Genomic DNA, 20,204 nt, shown 5'->3' with positions numbered 1-20,204 from the left:
TATAGTCACTTAGAAAAGAAGCTCAAAGAAAGGTGAGCTCTGTGAGGTGATGCTAGCAAAGCTAGCTGTACTGGGACAAACTGTTTAATATGAAAAAACTTTGTGTTTGTATGTGTTTTTTCATATTAAAACTTTCTCCTTGGTCATTGTTCATAGTTAAGTGTTGTTTTGCTCTGGTTAATGCAGCAGATAGTTGTGGTTTCTGACATGTGCAGTATGGGCGGCCGCCCAGGGCGTTATCTTGTTAGGGATGGCACCAGAACTGATTGTGGCTCAGAGATGAAGCAAAGCAGAACGAAGAGTTTGAATTGATAATGATATATTAAATCTATTTCTGCTCTAAGTATTTAATATCTAGATGTTTTTATGGGAATATGATTTTTTTTTTCCAGATCATTTTAAGAAGCAATTTTGATCATATTTCACATTTTATTGAGTCATGTAGCACGGGGCGCCAGTCAGTTAGGTGGTCTCAACTACAGCACTACCGAAGCACCAAAGTTTCTGCCAGTGAATTTCCAGCCTGGATGTTTATGAATTCTCCGTTTGAGAGATTGGTGGTGAAGATCAGCAGGTTTGTGTTCAGGTGACGCGAAAAGCAGCGATTCAGCAGATCAGGTTGCTGCTGACGGTGTGTGTGTGTGTGTGTGTGTGTGTGTGTGTGTGTGTGTGTGTGTGTGCGCGCAATGCAGGTCCAAACAGCCTTTAATCCTGTTTAAACTCATCACACATCAGGCTCCGCCGTCGCGCCGTGACGTTTTACTGAGAATAATTTCACCTCCAGGTCCGGTTCCAGGAACCAGACATGGATCCGAACCAGGATGATTCCTGGAACCGGAGCGGTTCTCATCCTAAAGGAACTGGACCGATGAAATGTCCCGATCAGAATGCAGTGAGGTGGACAGCAGCTGCGTTTTCAGTGGCCAGATAAAATAAATTCACTTTACAGAAAAACGGTTATTTAGAGAAAACTTTTAGATAAAAAGTAATTGGTGTTTTTTATTTTCCTCATATTTCAAAAAGCTGCAACGAAAACAGTTTTTTTACTTCACGAGTCACATGACCACTAACCGGATGATGCCGCTGGTGGAAACCACAAAGAAGACGACAGGAAGTGGTTGGAGGGCAAAGTTTTTTAATGACTCACCTGTGATTTTATTGTTTCTTATTTGCTGGATGAAAAGTCAGATGAAAATGAAAATATATTAAATTATTTCATTTGCAAAATAGTTATAATTGTAGTTTGTATAGTTTTAGTCTTAGATTTATTTTATATTTGCTCTATATTTTATTATTTATTTGCTACTTGGGTGAAAAATGTTTCATCCATGGATTAATAATCTTCAATCATGAAATATGTTACTTTGCTAAAAATATTTTTAATTTGTATCAAAAAACAAAATAAACTTCATATTTACCTCAATGGAAGAAATGTATTCATTTTTTTGCTCCATTTTAAATTTTAAATGCTGTAAAAATAAATTTTCTGAGAAAAAGTTTCATTTTTCTCAGTCGGCTGCAAAGAAAGGAGCGGTGTGTTCACTGACCTTAGGAAAACTGCCCTGCTCCCGGTTCTGGTCCGGTTCTGGCCCTGTTCTGATCTGGTTCTGGTCCAGTTCTGGTCCGGTTCTGATATGGTTCTGATCAGGTTCTGATCTGATTCTGGCCTGGTTCTGGTCGGGTTTTGGCCCAGTTCTGCTCCGGTTCTGGTGTGACCTGGCTGGGACGCTACGGTGATGGAATCAGAGAACCGGGTCGGCGCCAGCAGCAGAGACGTTTTGCTTCAGTTCATCTCAGATCCAAAGCAGGGAACAAATTCTTCCCTCAAACGAATAAGAACAGAAATCTGCTTCATCGTTTCTCCGTTTAAACTGCGCTTGTCGATGCGGGCAGCAAAGTTACACAACCAGAAATAACAGCAGTAATTTTTATCTTTTAGCCCAGAGAGACGACATGTTCTCACCACAACCTAAGTCAGATATTTAGCTAGCGTGCTTAATATTTAGCTATGAACTAAGTATTTAATTAGCAAACTAAATATTTAGTAGCTGAACTACATATTTGGCCTCAAACTACGTTTAGTTTGAATTGTTTTACATTTATAAATGAATGTAGAACGTGGTGATTATATGACTTTGATTTTTAATCCCCTTTTCTGTATGACATAAAAACACAAACCTGCCTCCTCAGTTTGCTGACATGAAATCAAACTAAACCTTTTCTGTTGGAGGATCACATGATCCATGAGGCGCTTTTATTGTGAAAATCCCTCAGATTCATTTGATTGCAGCAGAAAACAACCCGGGGTCATATGGAGACACCTGGAGACACAAACATGTTACAAGCCTGCAGAATGCTCTGTAACCTTCACACTCCCTGCTAGCATGTGAGCGAGGTCAGAGCCGGTCCAGAGACAGAGCGCCATTTGTTCTGCTGCAGCGTTGCCGTGACGACGGGCCGCTCTGTCCCGCTGGGGAATCTGACCTTGAACGCACCGTTTAATGAACCCACATTCAGCTTACCTGCAGCTTTCAGCAACGTGATGCTGCAAAGCTGAAAATAGCTTTTAGTTAGCTAACCACATATTTACTTAGCAAGCTAAATAACTAGCTTGGAACTAATGTTTTTGTTTGTAAAGCTTACAAAACAAATAAGTTTACAAACTAGATATTTGCTTTGTTCTTAAAACTAAATATTTAGTTTGTAAATAACATATTAGTCATAAACCACACACTTTGTTTGAATACTCAGCTTGCTAGCTGAATGTTGCTGCTAGCGCCTTAGAGTGTGTTTATCGTCTAGATGTGTGATGATGTGGATTCTCCGTTCGGCTTGATGAATTTTAAACTGAATGAAAATGAAAAGTGACTAAATGTCTTTATTCTTATTTCTTGTTAAAAAAAAAAAGATTTTCTGGATTTTTTGACGTCAGTCCATACGACTGCTCCGGCCCGCTCCGAGTCGGGTCGGTCTGGTTCTGTTCATCCAGCAGATGTTCTGGTCTCAACTGGTCTTGGTTTGGCCTGGTTCCTTAGGGGACAGAACCGCCGTAGAAAAGGATCCTGGTTCTGGACGGAACCGACCAATGGGAGCGTTTAAACGAGACAAGCGGCAGCTCTGATTGGTCCAAACAGGATGTTACTCTGACATGAAGTCAGCGAGTTTCTGACTTCACCATGGCGATGATGATGATGATGGTGGTGATGATGGTGGTGGTGAGGTAGAGGGTGGAGGTGGGCGGGGCTAAATGCTGCCAGCTGGAACAGATTTCCTCTGCAGGCCCAAACTGAACAATAAGAGCTTTAACACACTGTAACATAAGGAGTGTGTGTTCCTTAACATGTGAGGGTGTGTATCCCTCCATCCAGAGGTCCCACCCTGTGTGTGTGTGTGTGAGCCTGTAGGGACCGGGCCGGTTCGGCATCAGGCGTGTTGGGACAAAGTGAGGACATTCAGGCTGAATGTTTCTCACATTATTCAACATTTGGGGGAATTAATGCTGCATCAGTCAATTAGTTTTCCACCGATTTTTAGTGTACCTTTAATAAAGATATTTATTCTTTCATGTAAATCTGAGCATCATCTGCATGGATCTGTGATGAGAATAAAAACCAAGAAAATCCTGAGGAGTAATTTTGAGCCAACATCAGAACCCTGAGGTTCGAGTCAGAACCCGAAGTTGATCTGTTTCCAGCAGCCATGTTGTTTGTTTATAAACTGTTCTAAACATGCAGATATGTGGAACGCCGGGAAGCCCCTGAAATCATCAGTGTGGTTCTGACTGAGTCTCAGAACCAGACTGATTCTGCTGGAAGCTGAGCGGATCCGCTGGCATTGTTCTGCCTGGAAAGATGCTCTTCCTCTGCGTGAACCTCTTCCTCCGACCAGGACGACATCTGGAAGCTCCGCTTCCTCCAGCACACCCTCCAGACTTTTATTGTGAAAGAGTCACCTTGGAAAAGCTCTGCATTTTTCAGATGATAATTGCAGCTGGGAGATGAGATCGATCTTTTCACAGATTCTCTGTTTCATATTAAACATGGAGACAATTTGAACAAATATGTTCTTTTTTTTAAAAAAAATTAATAAAAGTTACAAACTTGAAAGTCATTTAAAGTTTTTCTGTTGCTGGTTTTCCAAGCTGTTATATAAAAACATGCAGAAGAAATTAAATCACACTTTGTTTCAGCAAAAGCATTTAAAAGATGAAATGGCAGCCATCTTTAATTCCAAGATGGCTGCCATTTGTCATAATGTTCGATTCATCATGTCCAGACTCAGTTTCACAGGTTACAAGGTTTAAACACCCTCAGTAAGATTTTAGCAGCTGCAGTAAAATCTGGCAGCCATCTTGGAATCCAACATGGTGGGGAGTGTTTTAGTCTGTTTTCTTCTGGACTCAGTTTGTTTTTGAAATGGAACATTTTTCCTCCAGTCTTGGAGATCCTGCAGCTGGTGAAGAAGCGCGACCTCTTCCTGGCCGACACCCACATCCTGGAGCTGGAGCAGGAGTGCAACGCCGCCGAGCCCGAGGACGTCGCCGGCCCCACCGTCAAAGATGGCGGCCGCAGGAAGGCGAAAGACGTGGAGCTGCTGTACGAGGAGCTGCAGAAGGAGCTGTGGGCCGTGGTCAGGGAGTCGCTCCGGGCCCCGACAGCGGGGCCCAACCTGGGGCTGGTGGTGCAGGTGAGGGCCGACAGGTGGACGTGGAGAACATTCCTGTGACATTTCAGGCCTAAGAGAGGAAAAACTTCCTGTCCCCAGGTGCTACAGCAGGAAGAGGAAGCAGATAAAGCCTGGGCCCTCAGCGAGGCGGCAGCCCCTGGGGGCCCTAGGCCTCGCCACCTCAAGCAGAGGTGGAGGGAGGCGGTGGAGGAGGCGGCTGACTCCTCGTTGCCCCAGAGGGCAGAGTTCACGGCTGGAGAGCTGGACAAGTACCTGGACCGGCTCCGAGCCAGGGTGGTGGAGGACCTGGGAGCGGCCAAGAGGAACGTCGTCTCCATCTACCCCGAAGACTTCCAGGGCTTCCAGGTGAGACTGGACACAGAACTGGACCTGTCCACCCCAGGCCCTCACTTATCACCCTGACCTTTGACCCCTACCAGGTGTATGTGGAGAGCTACCACCAGGCGGTCGCCAGGCGCCTGAAGGTCATCACCGACAACCAGCTGGAGATCACAGACATCTACTCTCTGCTGGACTGGCTGTACAACATCTACAGCAGGTAGGGACTGGCTGGTTCTGGAGACCCAAAACCTTCACACCAGACCGGGTCATCTGATCACATGACCGGGTCACCTGAACAGTTGGGCTGAAGCTGATCAGCTGACTCAACCATTTGTAGAGAAGATCCTGCGCAATAGTTCACTTCCTGTTTTGGAGCGGTCTCAGGTCCGCTTGGTGTTCACATGGGCATTCAAACCGAACCAGAGTTCACTTCATCTAAAACATGAAGGAAAGTAGCTGAACACAAACTTGGCTGCGTCGCCTTTTAGCCAAAATAAGTCGTTACTTTCTTTGGTCTTATAGCAACCAGAACAGTCAAGCCTGGGTGCAATTTGGAGGTGTGTGTCCTGCTGCATCCAATTAAATCCAGAATTATTTTAACTATTGTGCAATGTGAAACAAGGGTCTGGAGAATGACTGACATAAACGTATTTCTGTATATTAGAATAAATTTTTACTAAAGTGTCCTGAGACGATAAAATATGGATAAAAATTTGAACTCAAACTGTTAAACCTGTTCATGACCAGGAAACTCAGGAAGGTGTTTTGATCTTCTGGGTTTTACTGAACTGGAGTGGATCAGGCGTTGAGCTTGAGTCTGAACACCGGTCTATCTGTGTGTGTGTGTGTGTGTGTGTGTGTGTGTGTGTGTGTGTGTGTGTGTGTGTGTGTGTGCTGGATGTTTTCTAGAGATGTTCTGGGGACGGTGTGCATCACCAGTCCGTTTAACCGCTCCCAGCTGAGTCCTCTGCTGCCTGCAGAGACGGTGGACCGACTGGAGCTGGACTGCCTCAATTCTGTCCGGGTGAGACGCTCAAATACACCAGCGGGGGGCGACATTCCCACTCATCAAAGGCAGATGATCTGAGGTGCTTTTGATTTGATGGCCGGCTCCTCCCTCTGCAGGCAAAGGTGACCACTGAGCTGAGTCAGGTTCTGGAGGACGAGGAGAAACGGTGGATGGAGACGCTGCACGTCGAAGAGTACCACATCACGCTGGCTAAAACCGTCATCCAGGTAGAGCGTTTCCACGGTTACAGCACATGGGATAGGGCTTCCTTTCTGACCAAGTGAACAAATCAGAACAAATTATGAGTTGATTATGAAGAACTTCTTTTTGTTTTCTGGATCCGTCCTTCAGCTGCAGCCAAAGTCAACATTAAGCAATTCCTGATTTCACGCACACGCGCACACACACACACACACACACCCCCCCACACACACACACACACATATGGTCAACTCTCTGCTGCTCTCTAGTGGGCAAAGCAAATAACTGCAACCCTAACCAGTTTTCATCTGCACATCAGAAAATTCAACACAATTAAACACCATGAAAGTCTCATTTTACGACTCCAGCACCTTATAAATAAAGTCGTCACCATGGTAACCATCTGCTGCTGTCGTCTCAGAGGCTGCAGGTAGATCTGGAGCGGTCGGCGTCCATCAACAGGAGTCTGGGCTCCCGGGTGGCTCAGTGCAGCCTGAACGGACTGGCAGACTTCCTGTACAGGTACGCCGACTTGCTGCTGAGCATTGGATCCTCTTCCTGCTGCAGAACCAAAATGTGACTGGACTTAAGGTCCGGTTCTGCTCAGAATTTTTTTTAAATGTATCTTAATGACGGTCGTTCTTCCTGGTTTAACAAGGAGCTGTGATTAGCGTTTCACATAATTTCAGCTTGGTTTGGATATTTGTTCCTTTGAAATGTCAAATTATCATTTAAAAACAAATGTTTGTATTTCTTGAGGTTAATTTGATCATATTTAAAACTTTGTTTGATCTGAAACATTTAAGTAAGTTGAAAAAAGCAGAAGAAATATATAGGAGGGTGAATACTTTTCTCACTGCTCTGTGTGCATGTCGGCTGAATACCATCTCCTTTAAACCATTTAAAGTTCTAAATAACAATGAAAGTTCTGGAAGCCAGTGAATTTGTGGTGCTCCATTTTGGCTACTCTGGATGTTGTAGAGTTCATTCCTAAAGATGTGGAGCGGCACGGTGAAAATGTTACTCTGTTCCCTCAGCTTCCAGCGTAAAGTGGAGATGTTCCATGAAGGGATGCAGAGCGGCATGTTTGGGGACAACGACGACGGATACGTGTCCAAAACCATCGCCATGGTCAACTGCTGCCCTCCTTTCCGGTACGCACCAATCCTACTTTTGGAGCATACACTTTAAATATCTCCACATTTAAACTGTGCTTCACATACAAGCCCAGTTTAAATGAGGAGATATTTAAACTGTATGTCTGATTGCTACATGTTTTTATCACCAGGATGGTTTATTTTTCCATCTTTCCTTTAAGAACGTTATGCTAATGTTTTCTGTTTCTGTGCTATGTTTATGTTTGGAAATCATTTGGAAATTTTATGAATGAATTATTAAGTGACATTGCTCAGCAATATTAGGCATGTTTTGGAAATACTGAGTTAGGGACATAAATTAGGAGTTAATGGGGCCCCAGAGGCCTCAGTTTGGTGTTGAAATGATTCAACTTCAGTTTTCTCCGGTGTTATGCTGTATATGCTCCCTGGTCACCAGCATCATTTATTACTCTAATATATCTCATTGTTTGCTTTGTTCCAGTTAAGAGAAGTACTGGGATTAATAAATCCAGATTGCTTAATTCTGCATAAAAGTCCCCTGAAACCATAAACTGGCAGGAAACAGAAAACTGAATGTCTCTTTATTCTGAAAGTCTATTTGTATTTTTAAGTGAAATTTGTATTTTGGGATAAATAAAGATTTTTGACATAATTTTTGTGTTCGCCACATACAGGAAAAAGTGAGTCCCTATAAATACCCCAAAAGTCACAGTGGTGTCATGAACCATGAATACCTGTATGAGTGTAAGTGTGTGCGTACGCTTGTGTGTACACACACACTGAACACACACACACTGCACTGTGTGTGTGTGTGTGTTTGTTTGTAATACCTCGTGGGGATCATTTTCCTGACACATACTATGCTATGAGGACCTATTGCTCCTTGTGGGAACCGAAGCCTGGGCCCCACAAGGGGATCGCTGTTTTTGGGTCAAGGGTCAGATTTAGGTCTAAGGAGTCAATAGAGTTTAGGTTAGGTTTAGGTTTATGGGGTCAGGCTGTAGAAATTAACGGAAGTCGATGTAAACTCCTTGTGGGTGTGTGCATATGTGTGTGCAGAGGTTTTGTGCAGCGCTGTGCACAGTGTGACCCGTCAGTCAGTGAGGACTCTCTGCGGCGAGCAAACAAGTCTCTGGACCACATCGTCCAGCAGGGCGTCAGGGTTCTGTCTGAGCGACTCTACCTGCACATCAGGGTACCACACACACACACACACACACACACACACACACACACACACACACACACACACACACACAGAGTCTAAGAGACTACCTCTCAGATGCATTAAATGTATTAATATCTGGTATTAATATTTACAGAGAAACTCAGAAATCACTGCTCTGTTTAGAACTGATGTTTTATTTCTCTTATTTATTTCGGTTTATTTCCTGCCTGTTCTGTTGGTAATGAAACTTATCCGCCTTCAGCACCTCCACCCCTCCAGCTTCACGTTTATCATTCCAATAATAGAAGAGCTGATTCTGCGCTTTAGCATTTAAAACATCTATCACACTTAGCTTCTAAATTACTTTTTCCATAGAAATTATAAAAAGCTAATTTTCTTGGTCATTATGAAAAACTTTCAGTTGCATAAAGTTCAACATCTGTGTTGAAATTTTGGTTATCAGTTGTTAAGAGTTCTTCAAGTAGTTTACATTCATGCTTTTATTATGAAGTCTGTTTACGCAGCTGTTCCATTTCCTCTCCTCACGTTCTGTTTTTATTAAACTTTATTAAGCACATGGCAAGAATGCAACAAACGAACAAATGAGGTTCATAGAAAAATACAACTCTTCCATGAAAAACAAACAGGGGAGTTCACTAAACAAATACATGGAAAAATCCAAATGTATTTGAATTATTTTGAGAGCCTTTATGTTGAGACTCCTCATGTTCTCAACCCTTAAAGATGTTTATTCTGTACCCAGAATGCATCGCTGCAGTTCAACAGTAAGTGGTTTAAAATTTGCAGATTTCTGGTAAATTAGGCTAAATTAACAACAGTTAGCAAAACTCATTAATTGTAAAACTGAAACCATGGGTGAAAGGTCACTTCCTGAAACACAAAGCAGACAGGAAGAAGAGTAAAGGTTAAATTTGGCTCTGTTGAAGGAGAAATGTTTTAACATGGCTGAAATTAGTGCTTTAGCTTCTGGTAGCTATGTTAGCATATTGCTTTTTATGATTAGACTTATTGAAACCAACTTGTTAGTTTGTGGTGTTTTCACTGGAGTGTCATCCAAAGCTGATCCTCTCAGTGGCTAAATATCAGAAGTGATGATGATGATGATATTGATGATGACGATGATGATGACAATGATGATGATGGCTGTATTTTTGCAGCTGTTCTTTGAGCGCCTTGTTAAGAGGAAGTGGCTGACCAACGTGGAGCCGTACGATCAGATTGAAGCTGCCATCAAGGAGGATTTTAAGAAATATCGCAGGATGGACAATCCTCCCTATGAGGTAGCACGGTTGCTATGGTTACAGGTTTTTCTTTGTAGTTTAGTTTTATTTTGTTGTGACTTTTTGTTTGTCTAATCCAGTTAGTTTTAATTAGTTTTTAGAGTATATTTGCTAGTTTTGTTATTAGTTAAATATTGTTTAGTTTTTTGTTTAGAACGTAGTTTTAGTTTTTTCATACTTTGGTTAATTTTTAGGTGCAGGATTCAAAAAGGTAATTTGGGTAATTAACTGAAAAACCATTTTCAAAGTATTCATCCAGTTATTGTTGAACAACCAGCTGACTGTGGAGTTTTTGCTGTCGCCATTTTGTGTGCTAGCGTAGCATAGCGTAGCCGCCAGGAAGAGAACGATGCGCCGTAATTTACCGACAGCTGACATAAACTGCCTGTGTGAGGAAAAAAATCTATTTCACATCAATTCAAAAGGCTGAAGAATAGATTCATAAACACAAAAACTATGGGTATTATATAACTTATAGTTTATTCTGTGCCCAGATATCATCATCAGCTGCACCAGTTATAGTTTTCTCCCATTAGTTATCATTTTTATTCATTTCAGTTGCTTTCTTAATTTCAGTTTTTGCTGCTTTGTTTGTTTTATTTAACTGTAATAACCTCTGTATGAGAGGAGCTGCTGCAGCGCCCCCTGCAGGCTGGAGCTGCTGGATTCATCTACGCTGTCTGTCCCTCAGCTGCTGGTGGCTGAAGTCCACCGGCGGGTGGTGATGGAGTACCTCCGCTCCATCATGAGGGGCCGGATCATCTGCACCTCCATGAAGATGAGGAAGAGGATGGCCGGCCGGCTCCGAGACGAAGGGAGGCAGATCAAAGCGCTCTTCAAAGACCTGGTGAGTCCCGAAGGAAGATCTGAGCATCTTCTGGTCTTTGAAAGCCATCATCAGTACACCCAATAAAGAAACCAGGGTTGCCAGGTCTGACCGTTTCCAGCTCAACAAGAACATAAAAAAACTCCTAAAACCAAACCTCAACATTCAGGATAGCTCCAGAAAACATCATTTAAATACGGTACATTTAAAACCTGACGTCCCAGACGTCATCCAAAAAACAGCTGAAACACTGAGAGCCTTTAAATCTCAACTTAAAACCCACCTGTTATGGCTAAATTAGGGTTAGAGTGCGGGTTTTTGATGTCTTCAATGTTTTTAATGTTTTTATCTCTTTTTTAAAATTTTTCCCCTTTTTTTTCTTTTTCCAAAATCTCTTTCTTTCTTACTGTTTATTCAATGTCACTTGCTGTTTTTATTTTGTTTTTTAATTATGTAAAGCACCTTGAAATGCCTTCCTGCTGAAATGTACTATACAAATAAATTTTGATTGATTGATTGATTGATTGATTGATTGATTGATTGATTGATTAATTGATTGATTAATTGATCCACTGCATTCAGACTTGTGATAATTCACATTTTTGGTTTATCATATTCTGACCAGAACCAGATAACATTGATGTTACCTTTTAAATCATGATGTTGGCATTTCTGTTTTTCATTATTACCACATAGTGACACTGACAAATCACTGATGATGTCACATTTTACAGGTTCTAGAGATTTCAAAATAAACTAAATAATAAGTGCAGCAATGCAGCATTTTATTAAACATTTTGTGCATTTCTGCCACATAACCAAGATTTTTAAAGAATTTTCCTAACTTTTCTAAAAACCCAACAAATGTTGTGAAAAGCAGCTCAAATTTAAATATTCCACAAAAAGCAACCCAATCTGGCAACGCTGAAAGAAACTTGCCGCCTCCCTGAACTGTGGCGCCCTCTTGTGGATGAAAACAGTGAGGACTGTGCAGCTTTCCAATCACGTCTCACTCAAAAGAACCTGAACAGGAAGTGTCCAGATGAGTGTGTCAGTGTGCGGTCTGTGTGTGTCGCAGGAGTCTCCGTCCAGCTGGTTGGACAGCGCGCTGTCCCACATCTCAGAGCTCATCCAGCTGGAGGACATCCCGTCCATCCAGATGGAGGTGGGAGTCCTGGTCAGGGAGTTTCCAGACGTCAGGTACATGAATTGTTCCTCCAGCAAGACGAGACGAGCTGCGAGTTATTTTACTGTTGTAGACAAAACAATGTAGCGAAGCATCATGTTACATGCAGTTATTCACTGCGGCAACATTTATGAATACAGAAGCAACCGAGACATGAAAAGTGATCCCATGTTCAGCCTGTTACATTGGTTCTGCTTCCAAACTGATTTATTTTGAACTTAAATCTGCTGATGTAAAATAATATTTAACTTAATGTGAAAAAGTTCTGCAGATCTTTGGTTTTGATCAGCTTCTCCCAACAAATCTTCCTCAAACAAAACCTGTCAGGATTTTCTGACTCATCTGCCTCTGAACAGTCAGAAGGTTTTTGTGTATTCAGGTGTTAGCATCACATAACGTAAAATAATTCTTATTTCTATTCAAATCTGTTCTTAGCCTTAATTTTCCATCAGCAGCTAAAGAGAAGCTGACTGACAAACTGAATCACTCAGTTCCTCCAGCTGTTCAAACTTCTGAGAAATGTTCCCTGATTTCCAAACTTTGATCTGGCACTCGTAGTCCCAGATCAACGTCAAACCCCTGAGATATTTGATTACAATCAAGGAGGTTACCAATTAGTTAACTATGTTTTCCTCCATATCTATGTTTTCCAGGGTTTTAAAGCTACAGTAACTTTTATAAAAAATATTTTCTACATCTCTGTTCAAACTGTTAGCATGTTGGTTTGTTATGAGACAGATAATTTGTGAAAAGATTGATCTCCTCTGTCTTCTCCCAGTGCTAATTAGAAACAACCAGGCAGGCTTTAGCGCTGCCAATCACCCTCTGTGTGGTGTTACTCATCCCCCTGTGTAATTTCTCTCTTTCTCTCTGCTACATTTAGCTAGTTAGCATGATGGTAGATAAATGGTTTCTCTGGAATGGTGAATTGTTTCTCCATCATTTGCACATTTAAGTACATGAGGTTGATTAACAGCGCTAAGGCCCTCCTCCGGGCTCTGATTGGTTGTTTTAGTGCATTTTGTTGACGGCGGTAGCAGGAATTCGATATTTCACAGATTATCTGTCTCATGTTAAACTGTCACAACATAGTGACGGTTTTAGCAAATATGTAAAAAACATTTTCTTTATGAAATGTGAAAGTTAAAAAGCGACACTGTGATTTTTTTCTAATGAGAAAAAAATTATTACAATATTGTTTGAAATATTTCTAAAGTTGAGCCAAAAATCTGTGATTTTGGTTGCAAAACATCCCAGATGTGAGACAATGGAGGTGCTGGTTGTCTCTGTTTGGGTTTTTACCAGGACGCTTCAGCGGTTCTGGTGTCAGAAGAATCTTTCTGCTGTTTGATTCTCCTCCTCTCTTCGCTCTCCCTCCAGGACGAAGCACGTGTCGGCCATCTTGAACATCCGCGGAATGACCCGGCAGGCGGAGCGCCAGGAGATCCTGAACATCGTCAAAGACATCGAGAGCGACGGCGGACCGGGCCCACTGTCCCGGGACCGGGCCCTGTTCGCCGAGGTTCCGGTCACCTCCGAGGTCCACTGCCTGAACGTGGGCCTGAGCCGAATTGCCCTGACCGCCTCATCCTGCGTCAGCGCGCTCAGACCGCGCCGCCGCAAAACCAGAACCTCCACGCAGGAGAACCCAGACGACGCTCTGTAACCGGGCTCAGAACCAGCAGAACCCTCACTTTTATTATCAACTCCGATCTGCTGGTCCAGATGGTCGGAACCGGAGCTGGAGTTAATGCTGCTTCTGGACCCTGGTCCTGTTCTGGTTCTGACTGAAACAGATGTTTTGTTTCAGTCTGAGGTTCTGACCCAGACCGGACCGGACCGGACCTCCTTCTTGATCAGAACTAACCCGACCCAGTTAAAGATGAAAACCAGAGGCTGGTTTGAACTGGAAACCAGAATCAGTGCCAGCAGGACCAGTTGGACCCACTGGTCCTCCTGCAGAACCTCTGAAAAAGAAGCACTTTATCTGTAACCAGAACCAGGAGAACGGATCTCTGTGGGACCTGTTCTGGTTCTGACTGAAATGGACGTTTAGTTTCCCAAAGCCTCTGAGGTTCTGACCCAGATCCCAGGTCCGGCTCAGATGGACTCAGAACCTGGAATCTGGGATTCGGACGGGCGGATTCAGGATTTATAAAGATAAAAACTGAACGTGCTGAGTCAGCAGACTGTGGATCGGGTCGGTGTTGGAGAACCCGGTGCTGGACCAGTCAGATAAAATCACCAGAACGGCGTGATCCGGTCGGACCTCTGGATCCCGGATCGATTCAAACAGGAAGTGACAGAGTTTTAGTGCCAGACTAAAAAAAACATTTAGTTACGAAAATAAAGTTTCTTCACATTATTACAACTTTAATGTTGTTTGGCTTTATCTTCATAATTTATGCTTTTTCTTAGCCTGGTCGCAGTTATCCTTCATTTTTGAAACTATTGCAAAGATTTTTTTTCCCTCAATTTTATCGCCTGTAGTTCCGACCCCTGACCTCTGACCTTTGACCCCAACACACAAACATCGTCACCAAAATCCCTTTTAGTGAAATATTAATGAAAAAATGTGTAATGCATCTAAAAAGCAGTAGTGGGCACATTTCCGCTAATGTACTAAAAGCGGAGCTAATTTTATCTTTTGGCACTTTTGCTAGCTTTGACACATTTAGCTTCCCCCTTAATCACATTTTCCAGATAAATTCTGAAGAGCTAAATCTTTGATTTAGAAACATTCAATTGAATAATTTCAACATCTGTGTGGAAGTTTTGGTTATCAAATTCTTCAGCAGTTAGGTGAAGAAGTGTATGCTCTTATTTTGAAGTCCGTTTACACAGCAGCTCTATTTCCTCTCCTAAAAATCTCCCTTAAAACTTTTAAGACAAGAAACATACAGGAACAAAATGAAACATGGATATAAAAACAACTTTAAGGGAGTTTTAAATATGTATGTAAATTATATTGTTGGTGTTTGTAGCCTTTCAAGGGAAGATATTTGAATTGAAATTAGCACTTTGGTATTAGCTCATGCTAAGCAACATGTTAGCACAGCGCATTAGCTTCTTTAAAGTACTGTGTTGATGAAACGATTCAGCAGAACTGGTGATTATTATTAGCATTTCAGACTTAGAGCTTAGTTTCATGACCTTTTGTGTTTTTTCACCTCTGTAAAACAAATTAGTTTAATAAGTGATTTACAATTTCACATCTTAATCAAGAGGGCTTAAATATTATTTCCAATTATTGCTAATAAAATGTGATTAATATCCTTTGCTGGCCGCCCGGAGTTTTGGTTGACAATCCCAAGAAACGTCCAGACATCCAGAAACCGGAGCGTCGGAGTTTTCCTGAGGCTCACAAGGAAAGAGAATGAAAAGTTGAATCTAATCAAAGGTACTTGATGTTGAGTTTCTGTATTTAAAGCATTAATTCTAGTGTTGAAGCTTCTGGGTGCGATGATGAGGTTTGTTATGTGTTTTATTCTTTCAGCTGTTTGATTCATGATGTCTGTTCGATTTAGATGCAGAGAGATGAAAATAAAATTTTAAATTTAAACGATTTAGGAGATTTTCATGTTTTTATTGTCGAGCTGAAACATTTCAGAAAGACTGAGTAGCTTCTTCTAGTTTCATCAACATTTCTGAGCTAAGACTGAATTCAGATTAACGGCACATTTCTCTGCTGCTATTACTTTGTGTTGAATGTTTGGAATAAATCGTTTGTCCAGAAATAAGATTAACAAGACAATAAAATCAGATTAAATCATGCTGTGTTTTATTTACCTCGTGTACAGATCTGGTGTAAAATTATTGGTTTTAATTTTTCATTAATGCTGAAATGTTTGCCTAATATAAACATGCAAAATTCAGAATAACTAAAAATTAGAAGAAAATGTTCAAACTGAAATAAAAGAAACACTTTTTTTTCTTTTGAAAATTTATTTTTTGAAAATGTAAATAAAATTGATACTAAACAAATTTTTGGAAAAAAACAACAACAACAAAAATCTACTTTTCAAATAGTTTTAATTTTTTTAATCCAAAGGTTTTTTCTGCCTCAAACCGTTGGCGCTGTTTGTCACCGGGTCGGGGCCTCAGATGACTGACAGCATGGAGCCAAACTGGAGATAAAAAGTTTGTTCAAAAATAAAAATAAAAATAAAACTGCAATGAAATTTTGAAAATGAAAAATACATTTTAAACAAAAATAATTGTGAATTCAATTTTTTTTAATAATCAACTTTTCAAATTGATTTCAGTTTTAAAAAATCAAGGTTTTTTCTCAGTTTAAAAACTAGTTTTTATTCTCGAATATTTTTTCAGCATCTTCTATTTTCAAATGAAAAGAACAGAAAAACTTTATTGCCTCAATTTGGTTCCATATAGTCAGTCATGATTCTCCAGTCCTCGGAGGAGCCAAACAGGCCTAGAAGTCTGAAACTAAACAATCTAGAAATGTATGCAGCTAAATTGGAACCATAAAGTTTGTTCAAAAATAAATAAATAAATAAATCTGAAAATTGTTTTGAAACTGAAAAAAAATTCAGTTGTCTGTTTTTGGTTCAGTTTTCTGGCTGAAAACTGAACCAATTCAGAGTCAACTATTTTCTTCCGGTTTCAAACTTATTTTTTCAGCTTTTAAGTAATTTCTCAGTTTAAAATTTTTTCCCAGTGTCATTTTTCTCTTTTGAACAAACTTTATGACCGCAGTATAGCTCCATAAAAGGTAAAAATGCAACAGAATGGAAGCCCAAACTGCAGAATGTAAAAATATGGACCGAAAGAAAGGCAGCGTCTTTAATGATGTCAGATCAGATCAGTGATGATAGTTGCACAATAAAATCAATTAACATTAATAATCATAACATGGACATAAATATATTAGATATTTCACTTTCCGCTCCTCTGTCGCTGCCAGAAGCCAGGCTGAGGACTAAACTGTTGGTGCTTCGTCACAGCTGCAGCGCTGCTGGAATGGGTTAATGTGATTGGCTGAAGCAAGGAAGCTATGTGATTCGTTACTGATCACCCAATCAGATAGACCATTTATTAAAAAAGACATTTGTGGATTGAGAAATGGGAAAAATTCAAAAACTCAAAATTCACACACAAATGCAGCAACTCACAGGCCAGAAGCAGCTGGTAAATCAAGGTATTTTTGTGTTTGCATCGAAAATACAAGTGTAAATCTCATCCAGTGCATTTGGGAATTATGAGACAGTTTTAGCTCCATAAATATTCACCTTTTATGGTTTTAAGATTTATGAGTAAAGAACAAAAAGCCAGACTGACATTTTGATGCACTTTATTGAGTTTTCCATCTACAGGAAATAGAAATGTTTCAGGAGTGTTAGTGGGAAGTTTCCTCCTACAGAGAATAAAATATAACCAGCAGGTTTAATTAGAATGAAAACAAAATAAAAACAGAAGGATCATGGGAATTGTAGTCTTACAACAGTTATTCCTCCAGATTTTATTCCTAAATCTAAATTTCAGTCACTATTTGTCCTGTAAAACTCTTTAGGCATTATCCAGTTTAATGTAACTTCTACATTTTATAAGTCCTCTTCACAACGTAAAAAATTGTTAGAAATCCATTATTTGTCAGATAATTGCTTTATTTTGGCGGAGGATCAGGGCGGGGTTGTATCCTGTCATTTACCAAAATAAGAGACAAAAACAAAAATGAAATAGCACCACCATTATTTTCAAGGCTAAATAAATACTCCGATGAAATTTACAGAAAACTTATAAAACAGTTGAGATAAAACATATTTACAGGTCACTAACGAATCCAACAGAACCAGAGCCGGAAAACTGAACCAAAAACAGACAAAAACCCATAAACCAGATTTAAAGGCGGAACACAACGAGCGCCATTCCTAGTTCTAAAACAGTTCTGGTTCCTGTTCTGAAGCAGTTCTGGTTCTATAGCAGTTCTGGTTCCGGTTTTTCCTTGTTTTGGACCTCAGGTCTTTTCTGCTGCATCACGTTCTGAACTTTGAGTTTAAAATTGATTCTTTTGTTTTACTCTGAAAATCCTGAACACAAACAAACAGGAAGATGTTTCTACTGGTTCAAAAACATTAAAGCAGATCAAAGATATGAAAAAATATTCACAGCTTTTTACGCAGTTCTCAACAAAACACAAAACAGCTATTTGTTTACTGTTGCTGCCTCCCAGCCAACCAATCAGAGCAGTTGCTGGTGCAGCTGGGGGCGGGGCTTTGTGCCTGAGAGGAGGAGAGAAAGGTCACAACAGCCAATGGGCTGCCAGGGTTGGGCGTTAGGCTCCGCCCTGACGATGGACATAAATACACACCATAGAAGGACACAACTAGCTTGTTAAGGGAAGGTTAGCACGTCTAAAGCTAACACCTGAACTTTGACCTCAGGTCCCAGAGGAGCTGAAAAGGAGGAAGTTCAGACCATCTCTTCCCTCCATCGTTCCGGCCAATGAGAGATCTTTGGCAAACAAAATGGATGAAGTTCAAACTCCAAACAGAGTTTCAGCTGACTTTAGCGTTGAATCCTCTACTCCAGCATCTCTCTCACCAAACGGCCAGGCAGAGACTTGGAGAGCAGCAGCAAAATCAAGAGGCATTGCTAGCTAATAACTGAAGATGTCATCCAGGACATGATGCTGTGGAATATTGTCTCTGCTGCCTGCGTGTTAGCATGTTAGCATGTCACACCCCCGCAGTCTTCAGTCAGATGCCTCTGCAGATTTGTTGGAACCCTGACTGCTACTGGAGATCCTTCCTGCCTGCAGCATCACCATCAACACCGACTCTTCAGAAACTGGATGATGAGTTACATTTCATTTCTCTATGGGATCACTGAAAAATTCAGTTGAATTCAAATGAATTAAATGAACAAAATAGGAGGATAAAAACCAGAAAAATACACTGCTCAAAAAAATAAAGGGAACACTCAAATAACACATCCTAGATCTGAATGAATGAAATATTCTCTTTGAATACTTTGTTCTGTACAAAGTTGAATGTGCTGACAACAAAATCACACAAAAATCATCAATGGAAATCAAATTTATCAACCAATGGAGGCCTGGATTTGGAGCCACACACAAAATTAAAGTGAAATGTTCCCTTTATTTTTTTTAGCAGTATGTTTAAGATGAATATTTAAGTAGGAAATGATTCGCCAACATTTAAGAAACTTTAAACTGTTTTTAGCTGGAACTGTCAGAACTGTGAACTTTTAAAGCTCCAGAAGTTCATGAGTTTCTATTTATGGGTATGAAGTGAACTTTAGAGAAGGTTCTGCTTCTGATTCGGTTTAACGCCTGATGAGGGAAAACTGAGAGAGACGAGGACCTGAAGTCATTAAAGCTGTTGATTATGTTTTTCTTATGTTATTTTTTTTATGTTTAGTCTGATTAAATTTGACTGTTTCCTTGATTCCAACTATAATAATTAGGACAGTCAGCATCCAACTGGATTTATTCTCTAAATTATTTTGGTAAAATCCATCTGCAGGAAGTCAGTACAAGCTCGGCCATTTTAAAGATGAAACTAAATATTTTTTCATTTTCCAGTTGGTAAAGGACCCGTCCGGGCTCCCGGTCACTCCTGATCAGCGTTTCGACAGCCGGGATCATCACAGTTTCTCCTCTTCAAAATAAAAGCCCCGTCCTGCCCCGGTCTTTAAGGCGCCAGTCTCTCCAGCGCCTCCCTGCTGCGCCTCACATGCGGATGCAGACGCTGCACTGGGCGACGTGCGCCCTCTGCTGGTCGGAGTCGGTCAGCGCGCCCTCGGTGCCGCTCTGGGTGGTCAGCCAGAAGCTGTAGATGTTAGCGAAGAAGTGGCAGGTTCCCCGGGCGCCCTGGCACTCCACGAAGGGCTGGGCTTTGAACTGCGACAGGCAGCTGCCCGGCGACATCAGAGAAAGGCCGCCGCCCTCATCACCGCCACCTGAAAACTACATACACACACGCACACACACACAGGACATAATTAAATCATCCTGGTTTTAGTTCATAATTAGGCAACAAACAGTTTTAAAACTATTTCCTCTATTAAGTGAACGTCTGAACTTTGAAACTTTGAACTGTGCCTTTAAATGTGTCTTCATGTTTTAATTTGACGAATCCTCCAGATTTCCTCCCAGACCGGAGACCGCTCCAAAAGCATGAAGTGGCATTCTGGGTAAATACAACCAAAGCTAACGTGTTAGCCTAGCGCTAGCAGCAGAAATGTACTGTGGTCTTTAGCCAAAGACTAAAGAGAAATCCTCCAACCACTAAAATCTGACGCCTCCATTTTGTTTCCATCTGGTGAAGAAGGAAGTTGCTCTCAGCATAGACATAATATGAGCATAGACGCCTCATGGACCGCTCCGGCGCAGGAAATACGGCGGCC

At 41.2% G+C, this 20,204-nt stretch overlaps 2 protein-coding genes across 2 annotated transcripts in view; one reads left to right on the top strand and one right to left on the bottom strand.

Annotated features, from left to right (window-relative positions):
- Nucleotides 1–15,588, top strand: part of exoc3l2b (exocyst complex component 3-like 2b) — a 34,157-nt gene extending 18,569 nt beyond the window's left edge. The window contains exons 4-15 of the mRNA XM_007570656.2: nt 4,436–4,686; nt 4,765–5,031; nt 5,106–5,224; nt 5,917–6,031; nt 6,133–6,243; nt 6,639–6,739; nt 7,255–7,371; nt 8,395–8,530; nt 9,682–9,804; nt 10,496–10,651; nt 11,709–11,830; nt 13,197–15,588. Coding sequence (XP_007570718.1) covers nt 4,436–4,686; nt 4,765–5,031; nt 5,106–5,224; nt 5,917–6,031; nt 6,133–6,243; nt 6,639–6,739; nt 7,255–7,371; nt 8,395–8,530; nt 9,682–9,804; nt 10,496–10,651; nt 11,709–11,830; nt 13,197–13,482 — 1,904 coding nt within the window. The 3' untranslated portion in view covers nt 13,483–15,588. The remainder of the gene's footprint in view (nt 1–4,435; nt 4,687–4,764; nt 5,032–5,105; nt 5,225–5,916; nt 6,032–6,132; nt 6,244–6,638; nt 6,740–7,254; nt 7,372–8,394; nt 8,531–9,681; nt 9,805–10,495; nt 10,652–11,708; nt 11,831–13,196) is intronic.
- A 3,307-nt stretch (nt 15,589–18,895) lies between these two features.
- col4a4 (collagen, type IV, alpha 4) overlaps nt 18,896–20,204 on the bottom strand; it is a 29,569-nt gene continuing 28,260 nt past the window's right edge. Inside the window, exon 46 of the mRNA XM_016681009.1 lies at nt 18,896–19,764. Coding sequence (XP_016536495.1) covers nt 19,528–19,764 — 237 coding nt within the window. The 3' untranslated portion in view covers nt 18,896–19,527. The remainder of the gene's footprint in view (nt 19,765–20,204) is intronic.

Source organism: Poecilia formosa, unplaced genomic scaffold, assembly GCF_000485575.1.
Source record: "Poecilia formosa unplaced genomic scaffold, Poecilia_formosa-5.1.2 Scaffold265, whole genome shotgun sequence".
Lineage (NCBI taxonomy): Eukaryota > Metazoa > Chordata > Actinopteri > Cyprinodontiformes > Poeciliidae > Poecilia > Poecilia formosa.
This window is presented reverse-complemented; position numbering and strand designations above follow the sequence as displayed.